This window comes from Musa acuminata, chromosome BXJ3-4 (genome assembly GCF_036884655.1).
Source record: "Musa acuminata AAA Group cultivar baxijiao chromosome BXJ3-4, Cavendish_Baxijiao_AAA, whole genome shotgun sequence".
Taxonomy (NCBI): domain Eukaryota; kingdom Viridiplantae; phylum Streptophyta; class Magnoliopsida; order Zingiberales; family Musaceae; genus Musa; species Musa acuminata.
In genome coordinates, this window is record NC_088352.1 from 10,316,779 (window position 1) to 10,344,215 (window position 27,437).

At 37.5% G+C, this 27,437-nt stretch overlaps 2 protein-coding genes across 5 annotated transcripts; one reads left to right on the top strand and one right to left on the bottom strand.

The window, feature by feature from the left end:
* Positions 1 to 389: 389 nt before the first annotated feature.
* Positions 390 to 23,560, top strand: LOC135585752 (protein MICRORCHIDIA 6-like). 4 transcript variants are annotated; one of them, XM_065149952.1, is made up of 20 exons: positions 390 to 529; positions 3,135 to 3,482; positions 4,438 to 4,512; positions 4,616 to 4,650; positions 4,768 to 4,846; positions 4,949 to 5,038; positions 5,117 to 5,192; positions 6,514 to 6,592; positions 6,735 to 6,869; positions 8,456 to 8,554; positions 10,783 to 10,872; positions 10,955 to 11,101; positions 13,252 to 13,344; positions 15,088 to 15,139; positions 15,261 to 15,372; positions 20,188 to 20,447; positions 20,539 to 20,636; positions 22,511 to 22,587; positions 22,703 to 22,745; positions 22,992 to 23,560. In XM_065149952.1, the coding sequence occupies exons 1-20, from the start codon at positions 418 to 420 to the stop codon at positions 23,091 to 23,093; spliced, it is 2,202 nt and encodes a 733-aa protein (XP_065006024.1). In that variant the 5' UTR covers positions 390 to 417; the 3' UTR covers positions 23,094 to 23,560. The 4 variants fall into 4 exon arrangements, with proteins under 4 accessions (XP_065006024.1, XP_065006023.1, XP_065006025.1 ...); XM_065149951.1 differs by having other exon boundaries at positions 403 to 653; positions 3,175 to 3,482; XM_065149953.1 differs by having other exon boundaries at positions 512 to 837.
* A 1,122-nt stretch (positions 23,561 to 24,682) lies between these two features.
* On the bottom strand, positions 24,683 to 27,103 carry LOC135636297 (high-affinity nitrate transporter 2.3-like). Its single transcript, XM_065147952.1, has 2 exons — positions 25,315 to 27,103; positions 24,683 to 25,231 (listed from the first exon to the last, which is right to left on the bottom strand). Exons 1-2 carry the CDS (start codon positions 26,475 to 26,477, stop codon positions 24,862 to 24,864), a joined length of 1,533 nt encoding a protein of 510 aa, XP_065004024.1. The 5' UTR covers positions 26,478 to 27,103; the 3' UTR covers positions 24,683 to 24,861.
* Positions 27,104 to 27,437: the final 334 nt, after the last annotated feature.

Genomic DNA, 27,437 nt, shown 5'->3' on the forward strand with positions numbered 1-27,437 from the left:
TTTTAAGTGGTGCTTGTCAGGTGTTATGAATTATAAGAAATAAAGAAATTAAAGATTATGTAATCATTTGGTTTCTAAATCATGATAAAGGCCACGTTTGAATAACAATTATTTCCATTAAATTTTCATAAGATCCTCATGAACATTACAAGAAACAAAAATGTGTGAATGCCTTTGTGTGAAAAGCCAAATTCGGGAAATACAAAATGCTTTGAATAAAAAAAACTTGTGCAATTCTTTTTCTTTTTCTTCTCCATAAACGAATCTTTTTTTTTTCCTACCAGCAGTTTTTTTTCTGTTTGTTGTTGTTGCAAGCTACACTTTGGAGGGAGGGATTCGGGTGAGACGCATTCTGTGAAGTGGATGGTGGATGAGATGGCTGCCTAAGAGATCCAACGGTGGATTTGCTAGACGCGAATGTTAAAGCTTTCGACCGCCAAGGAAAGGGTCTTTTTCGCTCTCGCCTCTCTCCTCTGCCCGCTTCTCACGGAAAGGGCAATTCCCGATTCAAGCCAAGTCCAACCGGCAGGTATTCCTCTCGCTCTCAGTCGAATAATGCTCACCTGCAGTCCTTGCCAAGGCCGTGATCTTGGCTTCTCCGCCCTCTTTTTCATCTCGAACGGGCATTGTCGCGACGTATGGGAGAAATTTGGGTTAGGGTTCTGTCTTTTTTGCCTCTATTTGTGGAGTTGCAAAAGGAAAGAATTCTTTTTCGCCTTCGAAGCGAATCAGTTCTCCATTGTTCTATGTCCCCCCCTTTATTTGGATTATCTTGATTTTTTTCTATTTTCTGACTTGTTACTGGAATCTCCAATTCAAGCCGAATCCGGCAAGAAGGTAATTTTCTCGCTCTTCGGTAATGAAGTCGGCAAAATGTATTTCAGCTGATGCAGAAAGACTGCTCTTGTAGAAGTCTTTGAACTTCCCCTTTCTTCTCTTAACGGGATGTTATTAGTGCGTGTGGTAAATAAATTAGGGCTCTGCAGCTATTTGATCACTGAAACGTAGTTCAATCTGTGGAGTCTGGAAAGGAGTTAGCTTGTTCTTCCTTTTTTGTCTTGTAGAAAGCCAATTGTCCCCTTTCCCTTCTCCCTTCCATGGAGCAACTTTCTTCTGTTCATTTTATTTTTTCTCCTTTCCATTTGACGTTTATACTAGTCAGCCCTTTTTTCTGCTTTATACATTTCACTTTATAGCACAATTCCTGAAAATATTTTGATGTTTTATTATTGGATCATTGGATCTTTGTGTCTTTGAGATGACTATTTGCTCCCTACGTAAAAGTTTGTTGTTTTTTTCGGATTAATTCTCCTAAATGTAGGGAATTTTGTAACTATAACCATATAGTTTCTTCTTTTTCTTCTGAACTTTTCACTAGGTTTAGATTATTTATGCAGCAATACTTTATGCTACTTATGGAATGCCCATACTCTGGAGGTTTAATCTTCATGTGGATAGCTAGTCATCGATTTTTTCTCAAATCTATAGGGCCTTATTGAGTCCAAATTCTCTTGTGGTGATGATGGCCTTGACAGCTATGGAACATAATTCACTTGCACTGCACTTTTTTTTTGTATGAACTTTGTAATTATATTCTTGTTGGCCATATTGGAATTAGTTTGGATTATTAGAGAATAGAGATAATATTGAGTTTGGGAAAGAGTTCAACGAGTAGTACTTGGTTATTACCTAAACTAGTTTTGAGATTCCTAAAGGGTTTAGAAGTAGTAGTCTGCTTAGAAGCTTGTCGAGCCCAAGGATTCCAATCTTGTCCTATGGTACTATACTGGTCCTTTGCTGGACTGGTATGTACCGATTAGTACTGGTGTACTGGCATATGGTACACTGGTACTCTTTGAAGGCTTAAAGTGGAAGAAGAAGAAGGAGAAGATGAATGAAGAGGTGGTGGTGGAGGAAGAGGAGGAAGATGAGGGAGGAAGAGGAAGGAGGAAAGGAAGGAAGAAGAGGAGGCAGTGGAGCAAGAAAAGAGGAAGAAGCTTTTGTCTTAGTTTTATTTATGGTTTGTCTTACTGGTTCGTACCGGTGTACTGATTTTGATAGTTTTAGATTGTGTAGGGTTCTTGATTTGTTAGGTGATGGATTTGGGAAGTCTATCTATTAAAAGAAGGGTCACAATATAGTTCTCTCAATTTTTATCTAGTTCATGGTGGTTGACAATATTTTTTAATGGTTGCCTGGTCCTATCACTCGTCTCTTCTTTGGTTCTTATCTTTTCTCTCTTTTTGCCTCCTCTTCATACCTCTCTCTTACTCTCCTTTCTTTTTGCCATAACAAGTAACAACAATATTTTGATAAAACTGTAATAAGCAGTCTCATCGCTGTTTGTAGTTTTAAGAAAATCCAAATGATTCCTATGCTGTTGATTTTTTTCCTCATCTCATCATATCCTTTGTGTCACTTGGGTCACTTAATGCCATATTCGTCATACTTATGTTACAGCTCTCAATTGGTAGTGCAACAATGGTATTGCACTGGTTCTTGATGGACCAATATGTGCAGGTTGGTATTACACAACATGCCTTGTGCTAATACAAGCGAATCACATTGATATAGGTGTATTTAGCAGACTCTTGACGTAGTATAAGAACTGATTGTGTGTGGGTGCATCATCTTTGCAAACTACAAACTGGTATGCCTTGTAAGGTCTGCATGACAACCCTTGATATTAACATTATGTCAAAATTTTTATGATGTGCTTCCTGAAATTTGTGCATGATGATTAGTTCATCTTTATGTTGATTAATCCTTACATAGTTACTATATAACAGTTAGTGCTTACTCCAAGATGCTTTGTTCTTGTTGTTTACCTATAAACAAAATGGGTGATGTAATTTATGACTGAGCAAGTGCAGAAATTGAAGCCAATACTTGATCTTGTATCTTGATCACTTTGTTTAGTTTTTGATGTCATTAGATTGTTCCATTCCATACTAAGCATGTATCCATGAAAAATCTGGTTTTTCTTACATATGTTGCTGCACTCTCATTTCTTTTTGGATTCCAAACGTGTCCTTTCATTAGTTTTTTCATGTACCTTTGATTGGATGGAAATAAATTGTTCTGTTAGCTGTTCTTGACTTTAGAGGTTCATTTGATGTGTCTTGCAATCACAGTCATTGGGATGAATTGTTCAAACTTCATCGACTTATGCAGCGATGAAGAATCTGAAGAGGCAGATGTGAAAGATGTTAAACCTATACTGTCTTTATGTGTTCATCAAGATAAAGAAGGCTATTCTGCTGCAAATGATCAGGCATATTACAAAGATTGTACCATCAAGCAAGAACTTGAGGAAAGCAGAAGTCCGAACAGTGGTTCCAGCATAACAGATCAAGGGAGTTCATCTACTAATGGGATTGTCCCTAAATTTGCCTCACCCTCTCCTCGTGTTCGTCTTTGTTGGCAGTTCTGGAAATCCGGCGACTATGAAGTTGGACAAGCTATTTCACCAATATCCGAAAGTATTATTTTACCTATTATTTTGATGTTTATGATTCTATTTCTGTATCAAGGATTGGTATTAATTATATAAGCTGATAGATCATTTTTGTTTTAAGAAAATATAAAAGCATGCTGAACATGTAGAGACACAAATTGTTCACAGATCGTATGCATGGAGGAGGAGACCTTTTCAAGAATCAACTTTATGTTGAAAAGCTAACATGTGTTCTGTTTTTGAGAGCCATGTCTTAACATGATCAGGAAGGAATCATCATGAATAATTATTTGACATATTGGTGTGCCACAAAAGTGTCATATGAGAGCTAATTTGACATGTCTAAGAAGAAATGTCCTCAGTTTGATTTGTGCTCACTGTTGTCCAAGTTGAATTACCCTCTTATTTCTTGTCTTTCTTTGGAAGAGATATGTTCTTTAGCTTGTGAAAAAATAGAACTGAGCAAGTATGCTTGTCTTTTGGTCAATGAAAACTATTGTTATGACATTGGTTACAAAACATGAAATTATTTCTTTTAGTAAAAGTATCTTATTTTCTTCTTTCGGATGCTTAAAGTGCATAAGAATTTGATGCCTAATGGACTTCATTTGGAAACCCTGAAAATTAATTGCTTCAACTTGTTTTCTGGTAACAACATGATAATATAATAGTTACATGATAAAATTGTATCAACTAATATAAAAAAATGTAATTATTTAATTTTTATTTGAGGAAAGTATACTTCCCTTTTTAATAATGATCTAAAGGATCAGTAGTGCCCTAATTAATAAAGCTATGAACTTTGTGGCATCTTGGTGATGGATCGTATGATTATGTTAAACTTGGGTTCTCCGAGGCATTTAGTAAAGGCTTCTATAGTTTCCTTTTTCTAACAAGCTTCTTATGCAATGTGGTTATATTTAGTCATTTAGCATGGGTCATAATTGATAATTGATCAATTTTCATCTGTTCTCGCACAGCTGGAAGGAACCGTTTACGTATCCATCCTAAGTTCCTCCATTCAAATGCAACTTCGCATAAGTGGGCTTTTGGTGGTATGCAATTTCACATATTACCGGCTTTCCTCATTGTTTTGTTTCTTACAAAAGTTGTTGACTGATTTGTAGTGATATCCTTTTGAAATTTATTTTACTGCAGCCATAGCAGAATTGCTTGATAATGCAGTTGATGAGGTAGGTAGTACTACATAATAGTATAAATTTTGGTGCTGTGTTATATTGTTATCAACAGTTGATCTCTTTAAACAAACTATTAGTTCCTACTAACAGTTGACTTCTCATATGTAATAGGTCAAAAATGGAGCAACATTTGTCACCGTAGAAAAATTTACAAATCCACGTGATAGAAGTCTTGCTTTGCTGATTCAGGGTAATTTAAATTGTTTCTGCCGCTCATTCAAATATGTGCATTTATATATTGACAGTTCTTTCAAGTTCATAATGAACATTAAAATGCATGTATATGAATTAGATGATGGAGGAGGAATGGGTCCAGAATCTCTTCGTCGGTGCATGAGCTTTGGATTTTCGGAAAAACAGTCAGGGTCATCGATCGGACAGTGTATGGACCCTTCATAATTCAGTTTCTGGATTGCTTATTCGTTGTATGCTTTATATTGATTCCTGAGTTCTATCCTAGATGGAAATGGTTTCAAGACGAGTACCATGCGTCTTGGGGCAGACGTGATTGTGTTTAGCCGTTTCAAGAAGGAAAGGTCAATATTTCCGGCTTTATTTCTTACTGATAATCTATTTTCTTTCAGCATTATACTTGTGTTGCTGACTTTTAAAATCAGAGTCTGCATATTGGAAATGATTGCTGTGATGTTGCTGTGCTAATATTTGAACAAATTAGTGCCATAAGATTTTATTGGTTCTTCTCGCTACTAGCTATATGTTAGAGTTGTTTTATAGTGCATAACTTCTTTATCTGTCTGCCTTTAAGGATAGGTCTTGTGAAATCCCTGAATATTTGTTTCTGGTAAAAGTTCTTTTTCGCCTTCTAGTTGGACTGTATCTTTTTTACTTTACCCATCAAGTTAGAAATAAATACTCAAACATTACATGTTTTTCACCTATGTATTATTTTTCTTATTTTAATTTATAGATTAAATCTGACACACAAGCACACATGCATGGAACACAAGAATGAATTTTGAATCTATGGGCTTAGGATTAATAAGATTATGCATGAAGAATACAACTGTATTTTGCATGTAAAAAGAACATTTAGTTATAAGTAAAACTCAGAACTAAAATATATGATCAAGGAAAAAGACCTGTAGAATTGACAACTTGTTTAATTATCTCGACAAGAAACAGAGATTGAAGAGCACCTTGCCAGTGAGAAAAAAGCAAGTTGATTTATGTAGAGATATGCATCTAATATCTTGTTTGCAATCTGCAGTTTGGAAACATCATACCAGAAAGATGTAGTAGTGAAGTGAGGGTGTGCAAATGAAAAAAAAAAAAAAATTTAGACTAGAAACAGTTGCTTTTGGACTTGTTAGGGATTGCATCAATTGGATCAATGTATATTTGTAGCAGAAACTTGTTTTTCTTATTGATATATTTGAAAGAAAGAACTTTAACTATATATTTGCCTTTCAGCTGAAAAATCTTGTCGTATAATTATGATGCTGATCTTTCTTAAGCTTATGCTTTATGTTATATTAACTTACTCTTTAACCTCAAATCTTGGTTAATATATAACTTCAACCTAATAATTGATGTCTTACAAATAAACTAGGTTTTGTCTTGATGTGCTGCAGATGTGCAAGCCATGGTTTGACGTGTCAGGTACCCGACCCATGGCTGTCCCCGGTTGGATCGGTATGGGTCTGGTACATGCCGGCATACAAGCACAGGCACAGGCACAGGCACACTGGCACATCTGAGTGAAATGTAAACCATGGTGCAGACTTCAGACCATGTACACTTGACGAACACGTTTAGGAAACTACAAATTCATGGTTACAATGCAATTTGTTTATTTATCTTTTACCTCAAGAGACCAATGATTTTCTGTTCTTCCAGGATATTTACCCAAAGTGTTGGGTTTCTTTCTTATACTTTTCTCAAGGAAACAGGTTGTGATGATATTATTGTGCCAACAGTAAGTTCAATTCTTTTTTAAATATATTTTTTTGGCTTTATGGACTTAATTTTTTTACATAAACATGCCTTTGCTTTAAGTTTCAGTTATTTCCATTAACTAGTTTGTTTGATGTGTATTTGATTTTTTTTGTTTTGCATAGGTTGATTATGAATTTGATCCACCTACCAATTCATTCAAGAGATTATATCGCCACAATCAGAAACAGTTTTCTTCTAATTTGTCAACAATCCTGCAGTGGTCTCCTTTCACTACAGAAGCTGAATTGTTAAATCAAGTAAGCTGCAAAAAAATGTTGCCAATATATTAGTGTTTGATTTCTCATGTGAAAAAGTTCACAACAATCAGCATGGAGAAGCACAGTAGTGCTACTCTTACAAGTCATTATATGTTCTTTGATATTTCATGAATTTTGTTAAAAGAATATTAAGCATTTGATTGTGGCTAAAGAGACATGCAATGGATTTTATCAAGAGGCATCAACAGGTAGTTAAATTACTCAAAAGAAAATGATTGAATCACCAGGACATGTAATGATAAAAGTCCAGCTATTTGCTTTGTTTTTTTGTTGGTATTTATAAATTAGTATTTTTAGATGTTTCCATTCTATAAACCCTGCATAGAAACTGGCTTAAACTTAAAAGTATTATTCTTGTTTTTGTTATAAACTTTATGATTTCCTATCCATATATTAGACTGCTTTCTTAAAAAAGGGATTACTTCTCCTTCCCATGATTATTGTGGTGTGTAATTTGGAATCACATTCGTACATGTTAATTCATTTTCGAAATGTGATTATAATGGAATTACAGCCTTAGTGAGCTATCATTCTATCCCTTTCAGGCACTAATAAAATTGTGGTATATTTGTCACATACAATGTTGTTGCTGCCCTACACGGTTTTGAAAGGCACTATGCACACTATTACAGGCATTAGCATCCTTGGTGAATTTAGATAATAAAATTTGATGGAGTAAATTGACAACAGTTGTTGATATTTTGCATTTGAATCAGGGTTCTCAATTTCGATGTGTATCGCCCGATATGGGCGGTATGTACCGATTCGAGAGGATACTGGTACGTGGAATGTCCTCTACCGGGCGGTACTAGTGTTTTGACCGGTATCGAGGCATACCGATCGGTACTGTCCTGGATTTTGATCGTTACCGAGGCGTATCGGTCGGTATGCTCTGGCGTGGTAGGTGGAGGTATTTTTAAGGTTTTAGGATGTATTGTCGGTACGTCTTGGTGTACCGATGGTATATGCCGATACGTACCATACTGAGTAGAGCTCGGTATGCTAGTACGGACCGGTATTCAAAACCCTGATTTGAATTATCGTCATTATGACATAACACTGGCGCTAGTGGCATATATATGATAAAAGATGCAGTGTCAATGTGTCAAAGCATGAAACTAAGATGTTTAAAATAAATTATTAATGATATCTGCTGAACTATTTTATCTTTTTGTGTTCTTTTTTAATTGCCACTAATCATCATTCTGTCAGTTTCCCTGTTGATACTGTCCATTTCTTGTTAAATTTTAATTATTTAATATATTTACTTGTTGTCTTGGTGTGTCAGCAAATTATATGATAGTTATTCCATGTTTTTCTAACTCCTACTTCATAATATTTTCTTAATTTAGAATATACATAAACCTTTAACATTATTGTCCTATTACCCTTTTGTATGGCTTTGATTGCCTTGGAATTTGTTTCTCCATGAAGGAATGTGAATTTAATTGTTTTTGTTGTGGCAATTGTTGGGAAATTTAATATAGAACTTCATATAAGTGTTTGTAGAAATTTGTTATTTTGTTTTTTTCTTTTGGTTTAGTTGACTTCTAACTAGTGAACAGTTTAATGACCTAGGGCACCATGGAACAAAAGTTATTGTATTCAACTTATGGTTGAATGATGATGGGGATACGGAGATCGATTTCCAATCAGATGCAAAGGTTTGCATGACATTTTTCATTTTTTGGTTGCATTGCTATTATTTTCTAGAACTGAATATCACTATTATTTCTAAAATGTAAATTTTAATTAGTTTATCTATTTCTATTGCATCTTACCAAAGATTTATTGCTTCATAGTATAGCACTACTCTAGACGATTAAAGATTCTATTCTAATGCTTGTTTGCTTGCAATTTCTTTTCTGACATCATAATGTTTCTAAAATGCTTTCTTTTTTTTTTTTTACAAACATTTCATTTTTGTTTGATGGAGTTTTTTAATTTGTAAAATCTTACAGTCAAGAATTTTGCTGTTAGTGGTTGGCATGGTATGAGATGCTGCCATGTTGACATTCGTGTGCTGTTGAGGGACAAAAGAAAATGAAATGTGAATGATAGGAAGAAAATGAAGCTTAAACAAAAATCTAACTTAAAGCGTCCTTCCAACTGTTGTTGTCAACTATCAAAGCTTCCTCTTATTCACCCTTCCTGATGCCTGAATCTCTTTGTTGAACCCATCATTGACTTGAGGAAGGCGAGAACCTTTTTATGTTGGTACCTGTGACTTCTGGCATTTAAAGTCGATATAATTTATCTATTGGCTCATTTACTGGTTGAATTATAAAAGAATAAAAAGTGGTATGGACTTTCTTTCGTTGTTATTCTCCATTCTACAACCTATGTTGCTTGCAGAACGTACACTGAGGCAAGTCTTTTTGTTGTGTTTTTAACTGTACTGACAATAAACCAATATGGACAAAGATGGATGTCAATTGAAACAAGTGAAATCATTAGCAGAAATGAACTGGGTTTAGTTTGGTTGTAAATGGGCAAAATCAGTCTACTTAGGCTTGTAAAGAATTTGGATATGGATTGGATCAGGGTTGACTCTTATCTGACCTATCTTCTGCTTATAGTGGTCCAACCCGATCTGATTATCAATGGATCTCTAAAATCTTGACCAGTTTCTGGATCAGTTAGGTGTCAGATTTGACTTCCTTTATGTGAGAATCTACTCTGGTCTCTACGTGAAGTTGGGAACCATTGGGAAAATAGGAGGGAGAAGCAAGAAGAAGAAAGAAGCATCACAAGAAATTTTAATGGCTTGCTATAACTGGTGTTAGGTCATATGGATACAAGAAATTTAGAGAATGATACTAAGAATTGTTTCAACTTAAGGGACACCAAAATAATAATTGTTGTTTCGATGAAAAAAGTCTGTCCATACAGATATGAATATGCTGCCATATTGCCTATGGCCATTGCCATGTATAGGTGGGGCTGTTGTATCTTGAGTTGCTAATGTTAGTGTCACTGCTGCCTCATGATGTGTTACTGGTCATGCTCATGGAGGAGGATGCAAAAATGACATGAGAAATTTGGTTTGAAAGTACAAAACATGAAAACCTGCAACAAAGCTGTAAGGTCCCAACTATTTGGGTTGTTAGCCACATGGATATTTTCCTGCCACCGAGTTATGTTGAGGTCTATATTACTAGATTAAGATGCAATGGTGGAGCTGCAGAACATAATATCAACAACAACAAGAACGGCAGTCACATGCATCACAAAGCATATAGACAGAAAATTGAGTTAATATTCAGTTGGAGCAGTTCTGATCCATGTTCAATTCAATGAACCACTGTCAATCAGTTTGGATATAGAATTGGAATTTTTAGGATCTTAAACTTTATTCATATATGATTAATCAGATTGGATGTTGCTGAGATCTGGACCATTTATCACTCTTCTAATTCCACTTCCTTATCAAACTATGCTATGTTTAGTTGTAAGCCTTGATCAAGGTCGTGCGAGCTGCAGGAACATTTTGTAACTTCTTTCTGGTGCATCTGACTGCCAGAGAAAGATACCATAAAAAAGGAGATGGCAGAAGCGAGGATTATGGCATGGCGTATTGTAGATGCTTTAGATGTGCCCCTCTTCCCACATTGACCATGCATATCTTTTTTCTTTTCTGTGCTACTGTTTCCAGTTTGCTGGTACATTACATGCATGACAACATGTGTCATTCCAAACAACTGGCCTTAGCAGTTGGTGTCAGCAAGATTAAAAACCTTGCTGGAGGGTACAGTGGGAATGAAGCAAGATTTTTGCAACAGTAATCAAATTTCAGTTGCTAGTTGTGCAATAATTGGTGATTTTGTTAATGAGCTCTTCCTGTATGTCACTCTCATTTAATCTGTTCTATGGGACCGTCTGCACTCTGCAGGATATTATGATCAATGGAGGACGAAGACAAATGCAGAAGAATAGCATCGAAAACAAACATGTTGCAAATAAGCTACACTATTCTCTTAGAGTATGTTTCGGTGACTAGCAGTTTATGATTTTCAGTAGCAATTTTGATATTTTACTGTTGCTTCTTTTCCAAAATGATGCAGGCATACATATCCATATTATATCTTCACATGCCAGAAAATTTTCGAATAATATTACGTGGAGAAGTTGTTGAGCCCCACCATGTGGCTAATGACCTAATGTATCGCGAATGCATCTTGTACAGGCCGCAAGTTGGTGGAATAACAGAGGTTTGTCCTGGATTTGTTGGATCTATATAGTACACATTGATCTTTTCTAATGCTTGGTTTATAATATGGATTTTAGACACCAAGTAAGCAACTTAATATCTTTTTGAATGTTAATATATATTTAATTTCTTCTTTGAAGTGGTAATTCATTTAAATTAGATATCTAAACACCTGATAGCTATTTATGCTACAGTTCCTTTTGTCCTCAAGTATTTTGTACTTCCACCATTTTCTCTTTCTTTAATGACCATCTTAGCTGAATAATTATAAAGGAGATTTTGTTCCTTGTTTCCTCATTCATTTGCCATAGTTTAGTAATTATTTTTGTGCTGTGCCGATTGGGTCTTGGCATAATGGTTAGTTTGACTGTCTTTTGAGAGGTTGAGAGGGGCAATGCCATCACTATTATGCATCTTTTGCATGAGAAATGTAGAGAGAGAGGGATTGATTGTGGTGATTGTTTGAACTATTATATGTCCAAAAACGAGTATATTGTCTTTGAACTTGTCAGACTGCTAACTTTGCCATTCATTTGGCCTCATGTATGATGCTGATAGGAAGGGAGTTACCTTATGATTTATTTTAGGTTATGAAAGTGGCTTTTGTTTTTTGAGTAAATTCGATTGATATCCTAGCGATAAGTAACAATGGTTTCTTTCCCCTCTTGGTGCTTTTGCTTTAGTGGAAATTGATTGTTTTTGGGCAGTTGGCATGCAAGCGGCTATAGGCAATGAAGACTTGCGTCTCCTCACAAGGAGTCCTAGCGTGGGGTTTTATATTATATATATATGTATATTTATATTTATATTTATACACGTAAACATATATATACATACATACATACATACATACATACATACATACATACATATATATGTATGCATGTATGTATGTATGTATCAGACGACTTGGTTCTAAGAGGTTGGCATCTTGGTTGGTGGTCAGACATTTACCCTTGACCTGTACTTGATTGTGTGAGATAGACTTGCGACTCCTCTCACAAGGAGTCCTAGCTCATGGTTGTGTGTGCGTGTGTGTGTATATATGTATATATGTATGTGTGTATGTATATATATATATGTATGTATATATATATTTATATATGTATACATGTATATGTATGCACATCTATATATGGTTTGGCGTCCTGGTCGGTGGTCAGATATTTACCCTTGACCTGTACTTGACCGTGTGAAATTAAAAACTTTACTAGTGATATTGCCCTCAATAGAGTTCCGTTCAGGTTTTGATCCATGTAGTTGACCCCAAACAGTTGGCATTATATGGTCTTCTGCTGGAGTTTCCTTAATCGTATCTTTCGTTTGAACTTAATTCCTATTGTTATATATGAACTCTAAACATATACTAATCTTTTATACTGTACGTGCATGTATTCAAATGCTGCTTACAATGTGGTGACTGTCTGAAACTTAAAATGATTAGATTTCATAACAGAAATTTCGATATATCTGAGTCAAAATCCGTAGATCATATATGGACAAATAAGATAAGGCAACAAGATGAAGCCTGTGGGCAATTATACGTTTGTTTTGCTGTTGGAGGTTTTTTTTCTCTTCTTATACGACTCTCGTTGTTTTAATGACTTTGTTGCCTTTTTTTCTTTATAATTTTACTGAAGTGCTCCTCTCAGTTGTATTAGCAGACCCATCTGAGCTAGTAGGTCACTTTAAGCATAGATTGATTTCTTAGTCCTAGAAAGGAGAACTAGTGCAATTTTCATTTGGTGAATAGTACCTGTGGGATCACTGATTCAATTATTGAGTAAGGAACTTCCATATCCAATAGTGTCTCTACACAAGCTTGGAGCTAATATGTTTATCAAATAGAGTTCTAGAAGTGATTTTCCTGTCTGTTTCAACAACCTTGTTGCTAAAAATAACTATTCACAATGATGTTTTCCCTATATTATTCTTGAATGTGTGTTTTTCAATACTCCGACAAAAAAGTTCTAAAGCTTTGATGACATAGCGACATTTTTTTTTCAACATGGATATTATAATCACATACTTTCTCTATATAATTGTTAGTGGTAACAGAACTTAGAGTTGGCTATTTATCCTCAATAGGAACTGTTAGCATACTTGATTTTGCATAAATGCCAATCTTAAATGAACTTTTTCTTGTTTCAGGCTGCTATAGTAACCACCATTGGATTTTTAGAAGGTGCTCCGAATGTTAATATTCATGGGTTCAATGTCTACCACAAGAATCGTCTTATATTGGTAAGACTCTTGTTGTCTCCATTGTACAAGTAACTACAGGCTTTGTTTCTTTTAATTTCTCATAATTTACCTTGTCATATTCTATATAATAATCCCTTGTCATAGATATACCTATACCAATCATGGTTTCAAACAAGGTTTGAAATTTCGTACCGTACCGGAGTTTCGACGATCTCTCGGTACGGTACGGAACGGTATACCGCTCGGTATACCGAGCGATATACCGAGTGATATATGTATATATATATATATTATATATATATATATTTTATTGGCCGACGTCGCATCGCCTCGGCGACGTCGCTTTTTCCTTCCCCACACGGGGCGACATCGCCGAGGCGACGTTTATTTAAATTATATATATATATATATATATATATATATATATATATATATATATATATATATATATATATATAGCGACGTCGCCGAAAAAGGCGACGTCGTGTCGCCTCGGCGACGTCTCCGAAAAAGGCGACGTCGTGTCGCCTCGGCGACGTCGCCGAAAAAGGCGACGTCGCCGAAAAGGCGCTGCGTTACCGCCCGTTACCGAATGGTACCGGGCGGTAACGGTCGAAATTTCGACCGTTACCGCCCGATATTACCCGTAACGGCCGATACGGGATATTTTTTGCGTGTACCGCCCGGTAGGGGGCGGTCCGCGTACCGGTCGCCTCTCGGACCGGTACGTACCGCCCGTACCGGGCGGTACGATTCGGTAAGTAAAACCTTGGTTTCAAAGACCATCTAGAGTGGCTCAAACTGAGCAGTAAATATTGGTCCTGGTTCGACACAGAATCAGCATACGGACCAACGTATATCAGATGGTTTTTCCAGTTTTTGAACCTTGCATATAATATCATTAAATGGCTCAAACATCACTGATGAGCCATATCTCTAGCAAATTCATCATGAAGTCTTCATATCTATCCTGATCAAGGGCTGTTCAAAATTTTTTGACACTGATTCATGACATGTGGAAATTGCCATGGGTTTCCAATCACTTGTGCTCACACAGAGTTCAGAAAAATGAGCTTCTTGAGTTGATTGAGGTTATTCCCATGATTAACTTGGAAAGTTTGATGGATGTTAATCAACAGAATGATAAAGCTGAAATCAATCTTTAGATTGTGAAGTCCATTTATGATGTAAGGACAAGAATGATTATCCAGAACGAACTATTTCAAAACATGTTGCTACATCAAATACTGTCAAAGGAGATATGGTAGGAGGGAGCATTTTCGGTGAAATAATGAGTCATTCCAAAAGCTAAAGACGTAGAGATAAAGGAATTTGAAGGATTAGAAGTAGTTCAAGATCAAATCATGAACCAACAGGAAGCATAAATGATGCAGAGGAGATGATATACAAGATCTTATGAAGAACGTGGTGATTGAGAATAATTTATATCTCTATTTAGTTGTTTTGCTTCTTTTCTTTTTTTGTCATTGTAAATAGGTTTGAACTTTTTTTAAACAATCGATTGATCTTCCTGTTATAAGCTGGTTGGTTTGATATGCCCTTAAATGAAGAGAGTAGCTGCGTTAGGCAAGGTGTAAGTTCTGTGTTGTTTTGAAGCAGAGGCACAGCCACATTTCTGATGAAGCCCTTATTCTTTGCTTGTTTTGTTGCATTTTCGTTCATTGTTTCATATTGTGTTTTAAAATAAATCCTTCGTTTTGTGAAACTTTTAGGTCATCCAAATGTTATATGTAATTAATATTCATTCAATATATTTTGCAGCCCTTCTGGAAAGTTGCTAACAATTCATATGGTAAAGGTAAAGGGGTTGTTGGTAAGCACTAATGCACTGTTCTTCTGTGTCATTTTTCTAAATTGTTTTGTCAGGCTGGAGATTTCCTGCTAGAAATCACTGTAATCTCAACTTTTATTTCAGTGTTTGACGATATTGTCAGGTGTACTTGAGGCGAATTTCATAAAACCTACTCATGATAAGCAGGATTTTGAGAAATCTGTTCTTTACCAAAAACTTGAGAACCGTTTGAAAGAGATGACATATGAGTATTGGTAAGTCTTATTCTGCAAGGACAAAGTTCGGTGGGCTGTATTTTGTCGCCACTATGTTTTATCATGTATTATTGCATATCATCATGTATTAAAATGATTTTATGCATGTGCTTTATATATTAAAGGTAAATGCCGAAATACATATTTTCATCATTGTCTTGTTAAAATTGACTGATTTCCACATGTTGGCAAATCTGAGCATATATAGTCTTAGTGATTTCGATAGGCGCTCGGGCGCTCGCCTAGGCGCTCGGACGAGGTGAGGCTCGAGCGCCTCGCTTCATGTCCAGGCGCCTTGCTTCAAAGAGGTGCCGCCTAGGCGCTCACCCGAGCCCAGGCGTCGGGCGCTTCGGACGAGCGCCTGGGTTTAAACCAGGCAACCGAACCAGTGTTTTACGTTTGGTTCGGTCTTCGGTGTTTCAGTTGGTTCGATTGAACCAACTAAAGCATCGATATTAGCCTCTCAACATCCCTCTCGCGACTTCCCCAACCCTAACCTGCTCGCGATTCTATCATTGTCATTTCCTCTCTACTGCCGTTGCCTCTCTCCGCTATCATTGTCTATCTTCGTTGTCGTTGCTCTCCGCTGCCACTGCCTCTGTCGCTACTTGCCATTGCTGTCGCTGCTCGTCGTCGCTGCTGCCATTGTCACTATCGCTGTTCTCGCTCCCGCTCCTGTTGCTGCTTCTCTCAATCAGCAGCTTCAGTCTTACTCTTACATTGTTGCTCGCTGCCACCGCTATAGTTGCCGCTGCCACTACCGCTGCTGTCGCTGCTTGCCACTATCGTCAGTCCCACTCTCGCTGCCATTGTCGCTACTGTTATTCTTACTCTCTCTACTCACATCGACTTGATTGTATACTGTTAACAATATATTAACAGTATACCGTTAACTGTATACTAGTAACAATATTTTTTTATTTATTATATTAATAATATATTATGTTGATTTTAATACTACTAATTTTTATTTATTTAAAATTATTGTTATTGTTTTGAATTTTGAGATAAGGTATGCAATACCGTACCATACCGGTGTTTTGAGGTTGGCTCGATACGGTAAGGTACTGTGTATCGAGCGGTACGCTAAGGCGTACCGAGCGGTACGTCAGGGCGTATCGAGCGGTACACCTAATTTAGGTGTAAAACCCTTCGAAAATACCTGAAAAAAAAAGTTAGGATAGGGTTTTTAACTTAGAAATAAATATAGTAATAGCATAAGTTTAGCAAAATCAATGTAAATTAGGTAATAATAGTATCACATATCTTTTTCGGGCTTTGAAGAATATCTTGTGCAAGGTTCGTATTTCAGTCCATTACGAATTGTTCTTATGTAAACATACCTCTTGATTAGAAAGTTCTTCCTCTTAATCTTCCCAAATTAGCCTTGATTCAATTCACAAATCGTTGTTTTGTAGAGTTTAGGAAAGCACAAATATGAGAAAAAAAGAGTTTGAGATAATTTAAGAGAGTATTAAAATATAATGGAGTGAAATAAGAGAGAAGAAGGGGTTTAAATACTATGAGAAAGGGCATCAACAATCAATTTGACCGTTAAAGCACTGTATCACTGTTATCGAGCGGTTTTAAATATTTCTTCCTTTTACTGTGGCACTGTTAACAGTATATTAACAGTATACTATTAATTGTATACTAGTAACAATATTTTTTTATTTATTAGATTAATAATATATTATTTTGATTTTAATACTACTAATTTTTATTTATTTGAAATTATTGTTATTGTTTTGAATTTTGAGATTTTTTGTTAATGTGATATTGTGATTCTGTAAGATTTTTTAATTTAATATCATATTTTTATTTAAATAATTATATTTATTAATTATATATATATATTTTTATATTTTAGCGTCTCGTTTCGTTTGGGCGAGCGCTTAAAGCCTTGGGCGTTTTTGCACCTTGGCGCCTTTTGACGCCTAGCGCTTTTTAAATCACTGTATAGTCTTCATTAGAGAGTAATTATTTATTCTTGATTAGTGTAAATGTTAATAATCTCATTGTACCCGTTTCTTCCCAGCTCAACTCATTGACTTGACACTCATTTGAATTTCAGCATGTTTGTTTTGATTAACAGTCTGACCATATGTGATTTTATATAATATCTGGATCTACTAGCTTTTCCCTTTAGTTGGCCAGGGGATCAGATGTTTTTTCACATAGTATAACTAGAGGAGAGTAGCATGTCTTTTTTAGCCCCTTGAGCTAAAATGAAAGGTTAAATATTTTATCAATAAGATTTCTTTTTCAAGGCCAAAAAATGACCTTTTTCCTACTATAAGTACATCTGTTATTGTCCTATGATATCTATCCTGCATAATTTAGACTTTCAATTTAACTCCTGTAGTTGCTCAGTGGAAATTGTTGTGGTGATCCCATCATGTGCTTTCTCCAAGTTGTGAAGTCTATACATGTTCCTTCACTTCTTTCTGAATTATTTCATTTGTTTACTAGGATCCTGTCCCCTCTAAACTTTTGCATCATATACTTAAGTGGCCATTCGAACATGCCTAGTGATTTTCTTTATTTGTCTTCTAATGATTTAATCCATAATTGTTTAAAGATTTTCTAGTATAATTATAATATTGGGTATTTGTATTTGTTCTATTGCATTCTAAGAAGGAGATAAGAAGGATTAAAACAGACATTTAGAATTGCTTGAAGGAGATAAGCTGCATTTCTAGAGGGACCAATAAAGAAAGATGACAACAATAATACCATGCCAATCATGATATATGTGAAGATTATTTCTGAGAGTAGAGGAGCGATTGAAGAAAAATAGAATGATGAACAAGATGATACTAATACCGTGTTGACTATGGCAACCTATAATATTGGATTAGTTATAAATAGATTTGTAGATTTTTCTGTTGGCTATTTGTTTATCTCGAGAGCTAGTGAAAAGATAAGGTTTACAAAATAATCGCTGCGAAAAAGAGCAATATACAACATTAGCCAAAAATATTAATATCAGAGTAAGGATTTTAATTTCGAATGATACCGCTCGTACCGGGCGGTACATACCGGTCCGCTAGTAGAACGGTACACGGACCGCCCACTACTGGGCGGTACCGTTGATCTAGTCCTGTATTGTCCGATACAGGGTTGTATCAGGCGTAATAGTCGATATTCGATTGTTACCGCACGAAATAGGTTGATAATGGTCGATTTCAACCATCGCAGCCCGCTACTGGGCGGTATCAGCCTGGCTGTGGCGATGGAAGAAAAAACGTCAAGGGAGAAGAGAGAGAATTGGGAGAGCCTCGACGCTTCCCGATCCGACGGCAACCTTCCTCGATAATCCCGATCCAGGAGGTAATGGAGAGGTGGTGGCTTGACTTTTTTGTCGAAGGCCGGAGATGCCTGCGGCCAAAGACATCTTCGTCGAATGCCGTAGATGAAGAGAAGACCGCGTTCTTCTCCTCGTTTGACACGATGAGAAAAAAAGGAGGTGACGTCGCCTAGGCAACGTACGCCTTTATATATATATATATATATATACCGTTCAGTATGCTCGTACCGCGCTATATCGAGCAAAGCTCAATACGTCGGTACGATATGAAATTACGAACCTTGTATCAGAGATTGAACGTTACCGAGTGGCTAGATAGCAGTTCCTTTAAAAGACTTATTAAACTAACTACAATCGGCTTGATTGTTTGATATCTAGTTGAACATTTTTAGATTCTAATGGATCTGTTATGGCCAAATTCAGCCAAGTCCATGTGATTATCTCTGAAATAGAGGGTTCAGGATTGGACCTGATGCATTTCTGTACAGATCATGAATGCGAATCATTCTTTCTTGCACAATTTGGGATGTTAGGGTGTTGTATTTTGGTGTTTCAACTTTCAAGAATGGATAATCGCGAGGAATACCAACCAGGTGGATACAATGAACCCGTCGTTGCTTTATTTTTCTCTTGATGCATGTTATTCAACACAGGGAGGAGAGGTCGATATAAAGGTTCTGATAGTATTTTGTCTTGGCCAAGTTATGCTGTAGCTGTTGATTTATCTGGAGAAGATTTTGCAAACATGAGAACAGATTTAATTTCAGTCTTCCTTTTGGAAGACAATTCATCACTACCAATCCACAATCTCTTCCCAACTTGACTGTTACTTTCTGTTTTACATTTCTTTTATCTTGATGTACCGAGCATACCAAAAGCTTTCTAAATGATGATTTAGAATTCTGGAAATGATTTGATTAATATGTTATTCTTTTGCTTCTGAGTCCTTTTTCCTGACAAAAATCAGATATTTTTATACCTTTGTGCTTATTCAAGAATGCTTTCTGTTTGCTTGCTGTAATGAACATGCTTTGTTTTGCTGCAAATTTGAAGGTATTAGAGACAGTTACAGTCAGCATTTGTTGGCTTTGATCATCTTGGAGGGGCAATTCTCGTTTTTCTTCCTTGCAACTTCCTTGTCATAAATTGATCAGGAGCAAAGTTTGACACTAAATTGTTAAAGAACTGATGGGGAAATTTTGGATCTAGAAAAATCATAGAGTAAACATAAGTAAAATTTGATTTTAATTCATCCAAAAGGAGCATGTTCTTGTTGGACAAAAGATGCAAGTTTCCTGTTAAGTGTTTATTTTTAAAAAGGAATTGAAAAGTTTCGGAGAGCTTCAGGTCATCAATGCTTTCTAGTTTTTTTGTAGTCCATTTCATTGTGATCCTCTTGAATAACTATTACAGCTTTCTAAATTTTTGTCTGCAAAACATGCACATGTATTACCTTGAATCTCTATTAAAAGGGAATTGAATGGATCAATAATTTGTGTTTGTAGGGACCTTCATTGTCATTTGGTTGGTTATAATAACAAGAAGCAGCCTACGGCAGTCAGTTCAGCTACTGCTCTTTGCCAGATGCCTGAGTTGAGGACATCCAACTTGCTACAGAAGGTCAAAAACAACTGTTCTATGTCAGCTATTATGAAAGCAACACCAACTCCTGATATTTCGTCAAACAACCAAGTTATACCTGCTGTGGCCGTAACAAACTTCAGAGCAAGGTGCTCCATGAAAAATGATTCCTGCTTACAGAGCAGTAAGTTATTCTGCTCATCTTCCAAATCATGTAAATTATTTTTATTTTATTAACCTTTTCCTTTTCATGATGGCAAAACCATGATTGCCAGTAAAAGGAAGACATGAAAGTCAAGTTGCTGAAACAGGAACATCAGAAGTGCAGGCTTTATATAAATCAGTTGGATTTGGAAGCATTAATGAGAAAAAGGTATTATTCCTTTTGCTGTAAAATGTCCGGATAGTGATGCAGCAGTACAGCATTTTTTCATGGAATATACACTATGCATTAAATAGGATGGTGAATATTATATAATCTTCTGTTTGCATCGCCAGAATGTCCATGTAGGCGGATCTAGAGGTAGCAGCATCTTAAGGGTCCAGTTTTCAAATTCAAGTGTTATCACTAGGTTACTACGAAATGTCCATTTTGTTAACCTCAAAAGGAACTACTTGGATTTGTACCTGTTCCAACCATTTAAAGATTCATTCTTTTTGCATACAAGCACTTAGTAACATGCAAATTGTGATCGCAAAGACCCCCTCGGCCCCTCCAGTTGTAGGAACAACTGCCATATCACAAGAAACCGAATGCTGACTAGAATAACCTTGGTTCTTCCACCACAGAAATTTTCTAATGAAGTTTGTTAATAGTAGTATCAGGCGTCTAATTAATACTGAGAGATTGCAATGAAACTGAGTAAAGAATATAATTATTAAGGACTACTTAGATCCTAGCCTATTTGAGATATATAAGACCCTTGCCTCAAAGATAGTCGATCCTGAATTTGTCTAGGATTCCATCATGGACATTCATAGGGATCTTACAACAGGTGACCATGGCCCCCAGATACTTAAACTGGAAGACTCTTTCCTAGATATTGACGAGATCAATGATAGCACTATTAGTTTGCTTATTGACATACCTAGGGAAAAAGATTTCTACTGTTGAATGTTAAACCTTTGATTTGAAGACATTGCATGACAAAATTTTCTATTAGCTCGAGTGAGCTTAATATTATTCTTAATACATAAAGATCTAAGCTGTCCCTCATCAACAGCATGGTAAAGGAAACTAGTAATGGTTGAGCCACCAAAATATATGGATAAGGAGAGATAGGGCTCTCTTGCCGAATCCCTATTGTGAGCAGAGAAATAATAAAAATATATATCATCGACACAAAAAGCAAATGTCTGGGAAGAGACACAAGCAACAATCCACTGCAAAATTATGTAGGAAGGTTCACAAGTTCCACAACGTCAGTGATAGTCTTCCAGGATGGTCTATCATAATTCTTTTCAAGATTAATTTTGATTATGGCGTAGGGCTTTTGCTCTTCAAACTATGAATTGGCTGAATGATCTCTTTAGCAAACATGAAGTTGAAGCATTGCCTGCAGTTATCCCCTTCCTCAGAGACTGCATTTTCATGGATGCAAGAATCCAGACCTATCTAAGACTCCTAATTTTTGGAAACTTAACCATGTATAACTATTTAAATTACTTTTTTTTCTTATTGTATTGACTATTGAATTAGATGATATAGAAGCAAACTTTAGATGACAATTCTAAATAACAGAAAAACATATTTACTTGGTGAACTTAACCCAAAACATAAAATTGACTAGGTATGGACTTGACCCAATTTCCAGATTCTATCTAGCCTAAATTCCACACAAACTGGACGTGAATGCAACCCTGGTACATGGTTTCTTTTATGCTACTGCAATTGTATGGAAAATAAAATTTCAAATTTCCCATTCTCCTTGACTGTTTCTTGTACCATGTCCATGCCTGCAAGTTGATCTGACCAGTGATTTTAGATTATTTAATCATGAAGTTGCTGTTTCTTGCACTATCCCTGATGTAAAATATTAAAAAGCTAAACTATCCATGACCATCCAAATTAACAGAATGTAAATTTGAAAATTTAAATCACATTGCAATGAAGATTAGAACCGATTTTCATGTAAATTTTAATTTGGCTCTATATCCAATTTGTAACATTAACCACCATCATCTCTGTTTTGCATGTGCATGAACATTTCACCAGTTTCCTGAAAAATTATTAATTCTCTTGTACAGCAAGACTCTGGTTCTGGAAAAAAGCCAATGGTTGAGATACCAAAATTGATGCTAGAAAATAAAAAGCTATGTGAACAGTAAGTTATATGTTTATTACTTGGCGTTGTCAACCTTCTATAATTGTGACTTGCATTCTGCTAAAACTTCTTCTGTAAAGTCCTAGTACTTTACTCATTTGCTTCTTCTTTTCAGGTGCTTGGAATACGAGGAGATGGAGAAAGAGCTTATGCAAAAGGTCTTGCTTTAATGCTTCATAATATTTGCTCGAGCTCATAGCATCTTTGCATTTTAAGAACTATCGATCGATATTTGCAAGCTACTGATTGGTTCTAACTTTTATGTACTTAAATTTAATATTTGCAAGCTACATGTCCTAAAAAGATACGTTGCATTACATAGCCTAGGATCATGATTTTTATAGATTAATGCAATGGTCGTTTCTGTTTATCTTATCTTAATTTTTTTATAACTTATTTGGCAGGCAAAGAAACTAAAAACTGAGCTTCTAGAGGTTCAAGAAGTGTATGAAAAATTATTGAGTGACCTCAAGTTGATGGAAGACGTCAAGATAGAAAAATTATAGATCATTGACTCAAACATTTATGATTGATCACCTTAATGCCAATCAATGAGCCTATCAAGACTATTCATGGAGTCATTTTTGTCCATAGCAAGGCCAGAAGCTCCACTGTGTCATAGCTTAGCATTTCTGGATATCCGTTTTCCGACAAAAGAAAAGTTATGTCAGGCATGGAAAAGGCAATCCCATCAGGTGATATGTTGGATGGTTCTTGTAAGGTAATCTTCACATGTTAACATAGGCAGTCAATGGTTAACAATGTGAGTTCTGTTGTAGAAGTATTTGTAGTACAGTCGAATGGAACGCAATATCGGATTTTAGGTCATGTTCACAATCCTAGTTATCAGCAAGTCAGATTCAGTGTAATCATATCAGGTCATGTTTTCACCATTTACTGTGTGCAGTATGACTGTACAGTTGTTGATCCTAACTGAACTGCTAATCAATCCAAGGTATTATAAATTTTCCAATCTGATTTCAAATTCTACTGAATTTGCTTTGTTCATCCCTTTGTAGAGTGACTCTAATATTCTAGCATGTGGTTATCAGGATTTTTATATTTGGTGGATGATGTTATTCTTGTGTATAATAACATCAGATATGAGTTAATTACATATTATATTCTCTGTAGTTAGTTATCCTTAGTCGATTTTTTTGACGAAAAATATCACATGTGTTATGTGTTGTCACATATAAAAATAGTGTTAAAAAGAGATAAAAAAAATATAATTTTGTTATCCCATGGTCGAAGAGATATTAATTTTATAGAATGATAACTTATGTGAAAGCTTCATCATCCTCCTGGATGGCTTACCTAATAGTGTCGTTAGTGGTGATCTTTATCTCCTACATCGTCTCATTTTTCTTGATTCATACTATTTGCCCCTTCAACTTTGCTATTTGATTGGGTCATTCTTTTCCTTGTCTTTGTAATCGTTGCTCTTGTCCTTAGGCTTCATAGAGGTCGGAGGCGACACTCGGATCTCCTTTAGAACACAATGATCAATAAAGAGTCATCGACCTTGCACGAAGCTTGAGACGTTGGTTAGGCTAGTGAAGTTGGAGAAATGAGACGGTGCAGGAGATGAGGATCGTCATCGATGTCGTTATTGGGTAGGTTGTTTAGGAGAATAGCAAAGCAAGAAAAATGAGACGATGTAGGAGATGAGGATCATCATTAACACTACCGTTGGGTAAATTGTTTGGGAGGACAAAGCTAGAGGGAGGATAGGGAAGCTTTAGGATTAGAAATTAATATCTTTTAGACGGTAAGGATAACAAAATTATCTTTTTATTTTTTTTAAGCATCATTTATGCATGTGATGATACAGATAATATCTTGTGAGGATAATTAAGGGATGTTAATGTAATATTTTAAAGTAATGATCGAAATACCAAGAATAGCTAACAACAGAGAGGTAATATGGGTAATATGTAATGAACCCGTAAGACATCGACTTAGAACTTTGATTTTATAAAAAAAATTAAGATTTAAAGATTCAAAATCTCATCTAATAAGTATAAAAGATATCGGTTAGTCTAACCGGCAATAACAAAGTCTTAGAATCTAATCAGATTAGAAACAGTGGATGGAACTTTGTATTGATTAGATTATTTAGACCAAACCAAAACATTAAATATGCATTACAAAGTGGCACTTATAAATGCCTAACATATACAAGCTTATTACAGAAGTGGCTGCAGGCTTTCATGCACATACAAACGGAGTACAAACTCTTCAACCACAAGTCCTTTAACACCACACGTTAACTCAAACATGGGTAGGGCTTGCTTCCACAGGAACGGTGGGCGACGGGCGCCGTCTTCTGCCTCCTTCCCTGACGCTGTTCTCTGCAAACTTCACGCTCGGCGAGTGGTACCCTTTCTCCCTCTCTTCGTCGCTCCATTCGGCTGCGTAGTAGTCCTCGGCCGTGGCGTCTGCTCTCGGGCCGCAGAACATCCCGCCCCACTGCGGGAAGTAGATGAGCGATATGGGAAGCGTGCAGCAGAGGATCATGACGCCCATGAGAGTGATCCCTGTTTCCTTGGAGTATCGACTGCCCGTGAAGAAGATTAGCTGCGTGATGACGGCCCCCACGTTTCCGCCCCCGCCCGTCATCCCTGATATCAGTCCCAGCGACCTGCATAACATCGAGCGATTGGTGAGCAGATGTGGATATAGTGGATGATGAAGAGGTGGATAGGGGTGTGCGTGTGTGTATACCTTCTGGAGACGAAGGGAACGACACCGAAGGTAAACCCGCATGCGGCTTGAACGAAGAAGGAGAATAGGAGCATGACGGCAATGGCGGCGCTGAGGCTGTGCATGAGGCCCAGTACGATGCACAGGACTCCGCCGATGCTCTGCACCACCCACAGGCTCCACAGCCTCCCTCGCATTCCGTATCGCGTCGAGATCCAGTCCGAGAGGAAGCCGCCGCCTGGCCGCGAGACGATGTTGGCCAGCCCGAAGCTGGCGGCGATCATCCCAGCGGTCCGGAGGTTGACGTTGAACTTGTCGTAGAAGTACTCGGCGACGATGTTGTCGATGGTCAGCTCCACCCCGAAGCAGTACCCGTAGGTCAACGCCAGGATCCACGCCCTGTAGTTGGTGACGGCGTGGTAGAACACCTTGCCGAAGCTGTCCTTGTGCTTGTCGCCGGCCTTCTCCAGCTTCCGGTAGTTGCCGTTGGGCAGGTCCTGGCCCAGGGCCAAGACGGCGATCGCCGAGAGCGTCTGCATTAGGCCCGGGATGAAGAAGGCGATGCGCCAAGCGGTGAACCTGGTGCTGCCAATGTGGTGGATGAGCTCGTAGACGAGGGGCATGATGAGCTGGGTGGCGCCCCCGCCGAGGTTGCCCCAGCCACCGGCGATCCCGTTGGCGACGCCCACCTTGGGAGGGGAGAACATGGAGCTCATCCAGAACTGGGTGGAGACGAAGGAGGCGAGGGAGAAGCCGGTGAAGAAGCGGACGAGGAGGTACGAGGAGGCGGAGTTGATGACGGACGTGCAGTAGACGGCGGGGGTGGTGAGCAGAATGAGGGAGGCAGAGGCGAGGCGGGGGCCAACGAGGTCACAGGCGGTGCCCATTGCGAGACGGGCGAAGACAGCCCCCGACACGGACGCGATGCCGGCGTTCCCGACGTCAGTGGTGGTGAGGTTGAGGTTGTCGCGGATCAGCGGCAGAAGGGGCGGGGCCGCGAAGGTGGACACGAAGCAGCAGAAGAAGGAGAACCAGGAGAGGTGGAAGGCCTGCATGTGAGGCGCCGCGAAGGAGAAGAGCCAGAACTCGGTGGCCTTCTGCTCCGAGTCCACCGGCATCTTGAACCGAGTCGCCTGCGCGTCCGAGGGCTCGACCTGCAACGAAGTCTTGCCTGAATCCCCCATGTCTTCCCTCCTCTCTTCAACCTCCACCTGCTTCTTCCAAGGTGCAACGCAAAGTGTTTGAGCCTCCAAGAGAAGGCAGGCCTCTACATATATAGAAGCTGGTGGGCTTTAGAGATACAGCTAGCTTGATGAGACTATCACAGTCTCATGCCTAAGAGAAGCCTTGTGGCAGTGACATGAGAGGGAGAGAGAGAGAGTGCAGCAAAGTGGGGAATAAAGTAAAGAGGCTGTGGAAATCTATTGATGTGTGATCTCTTTCCACTCTTGTGAAGGGGCAAGCGGAGGGATGTCATCTCACAAAATGCCAGTTCCATGACAGAGACAGATGCGGTGTTTTTTTGATGGTTGACCTTGGAAGCCTCTCCAGCTCCAATGGACGTGGGAAAAGGTTTCTTGATACCTTTTCCTTCCAGAAAAAAAAGATTGATTCACCTTAATCAAGGGTTGAACAAGTGTGTGGTGTTTAAAAGATTGATTCACCTCTGCTTTTGATAATGGAGATGAAGAATCAAGTGCATATATTATATTATCGGACATGTTCTCTATTGGAGGATCCAAGTGAACTCCAGAATCCAAAATGTTTGTCATGGAAGCTATGTTGCAGGTTGACTTTGTCCATGAACAAGTAATCGACACTCACTCGAAGGAATTGTTTAGCATCATTTTGACAGCATGGATGAGCTAAAAATGAAGAAATATTCAATTGGGCGAACGAAGATTGTTTATATCTGTGACTGACTCAGAATACATGTAGCAATGGATTGTTTAATCTGAGAGTTTATGCTGTGCCAGAAATTACTGTACGAGTAAATGGCTTTCACAATGAGGAGTTCCAAATTGGTTCTTGGATTACAAGGTTTCTCCATATCACGTATTGTAGTCTGATACCAATATAAAGCTGACACTATGAAGAAATTGTTTATGGATGAACCAAAAATGAAGAAATATTCGGTTGTTTAT

Coding starts and splice junctions, on each gene's coding strand:
- LOC135636297 (XM_065147952.1), bottom strand. CDS start 26,477: ATGGGGGATTCAGGCAAGACTTCGTTGCAGGTCGAGCCCTCGGACGCG. Junction 25,232..25,314: donor GTTCCCTTCGTCTCCAGAAG/GTATACACACAC, acceptor GATGTTATGCAG/GTCGCTGGGACTGATATCAG.
- LOC135585752 (XM_065149951.1), top strand. CDS start 418: ATGTTAAAGCTTTCGACCGCCAAGGAAAGGGTCTTTTTCGCTCTCGCC. Junction 4,847..4,948: donor TCTTGCTTTGCTGATTCAGG/GTAATTTAAATT, acceptor TATATGAATTAG/ATGATGGAGGAGGAATGGGT. Junction 20,448..20,538: donor TGATTCCTGCTTACAGAGCA/GTAAGTTATTCT, acceptor CATGATTGCCAG/TAAAAGGAAGACATGAAAGT.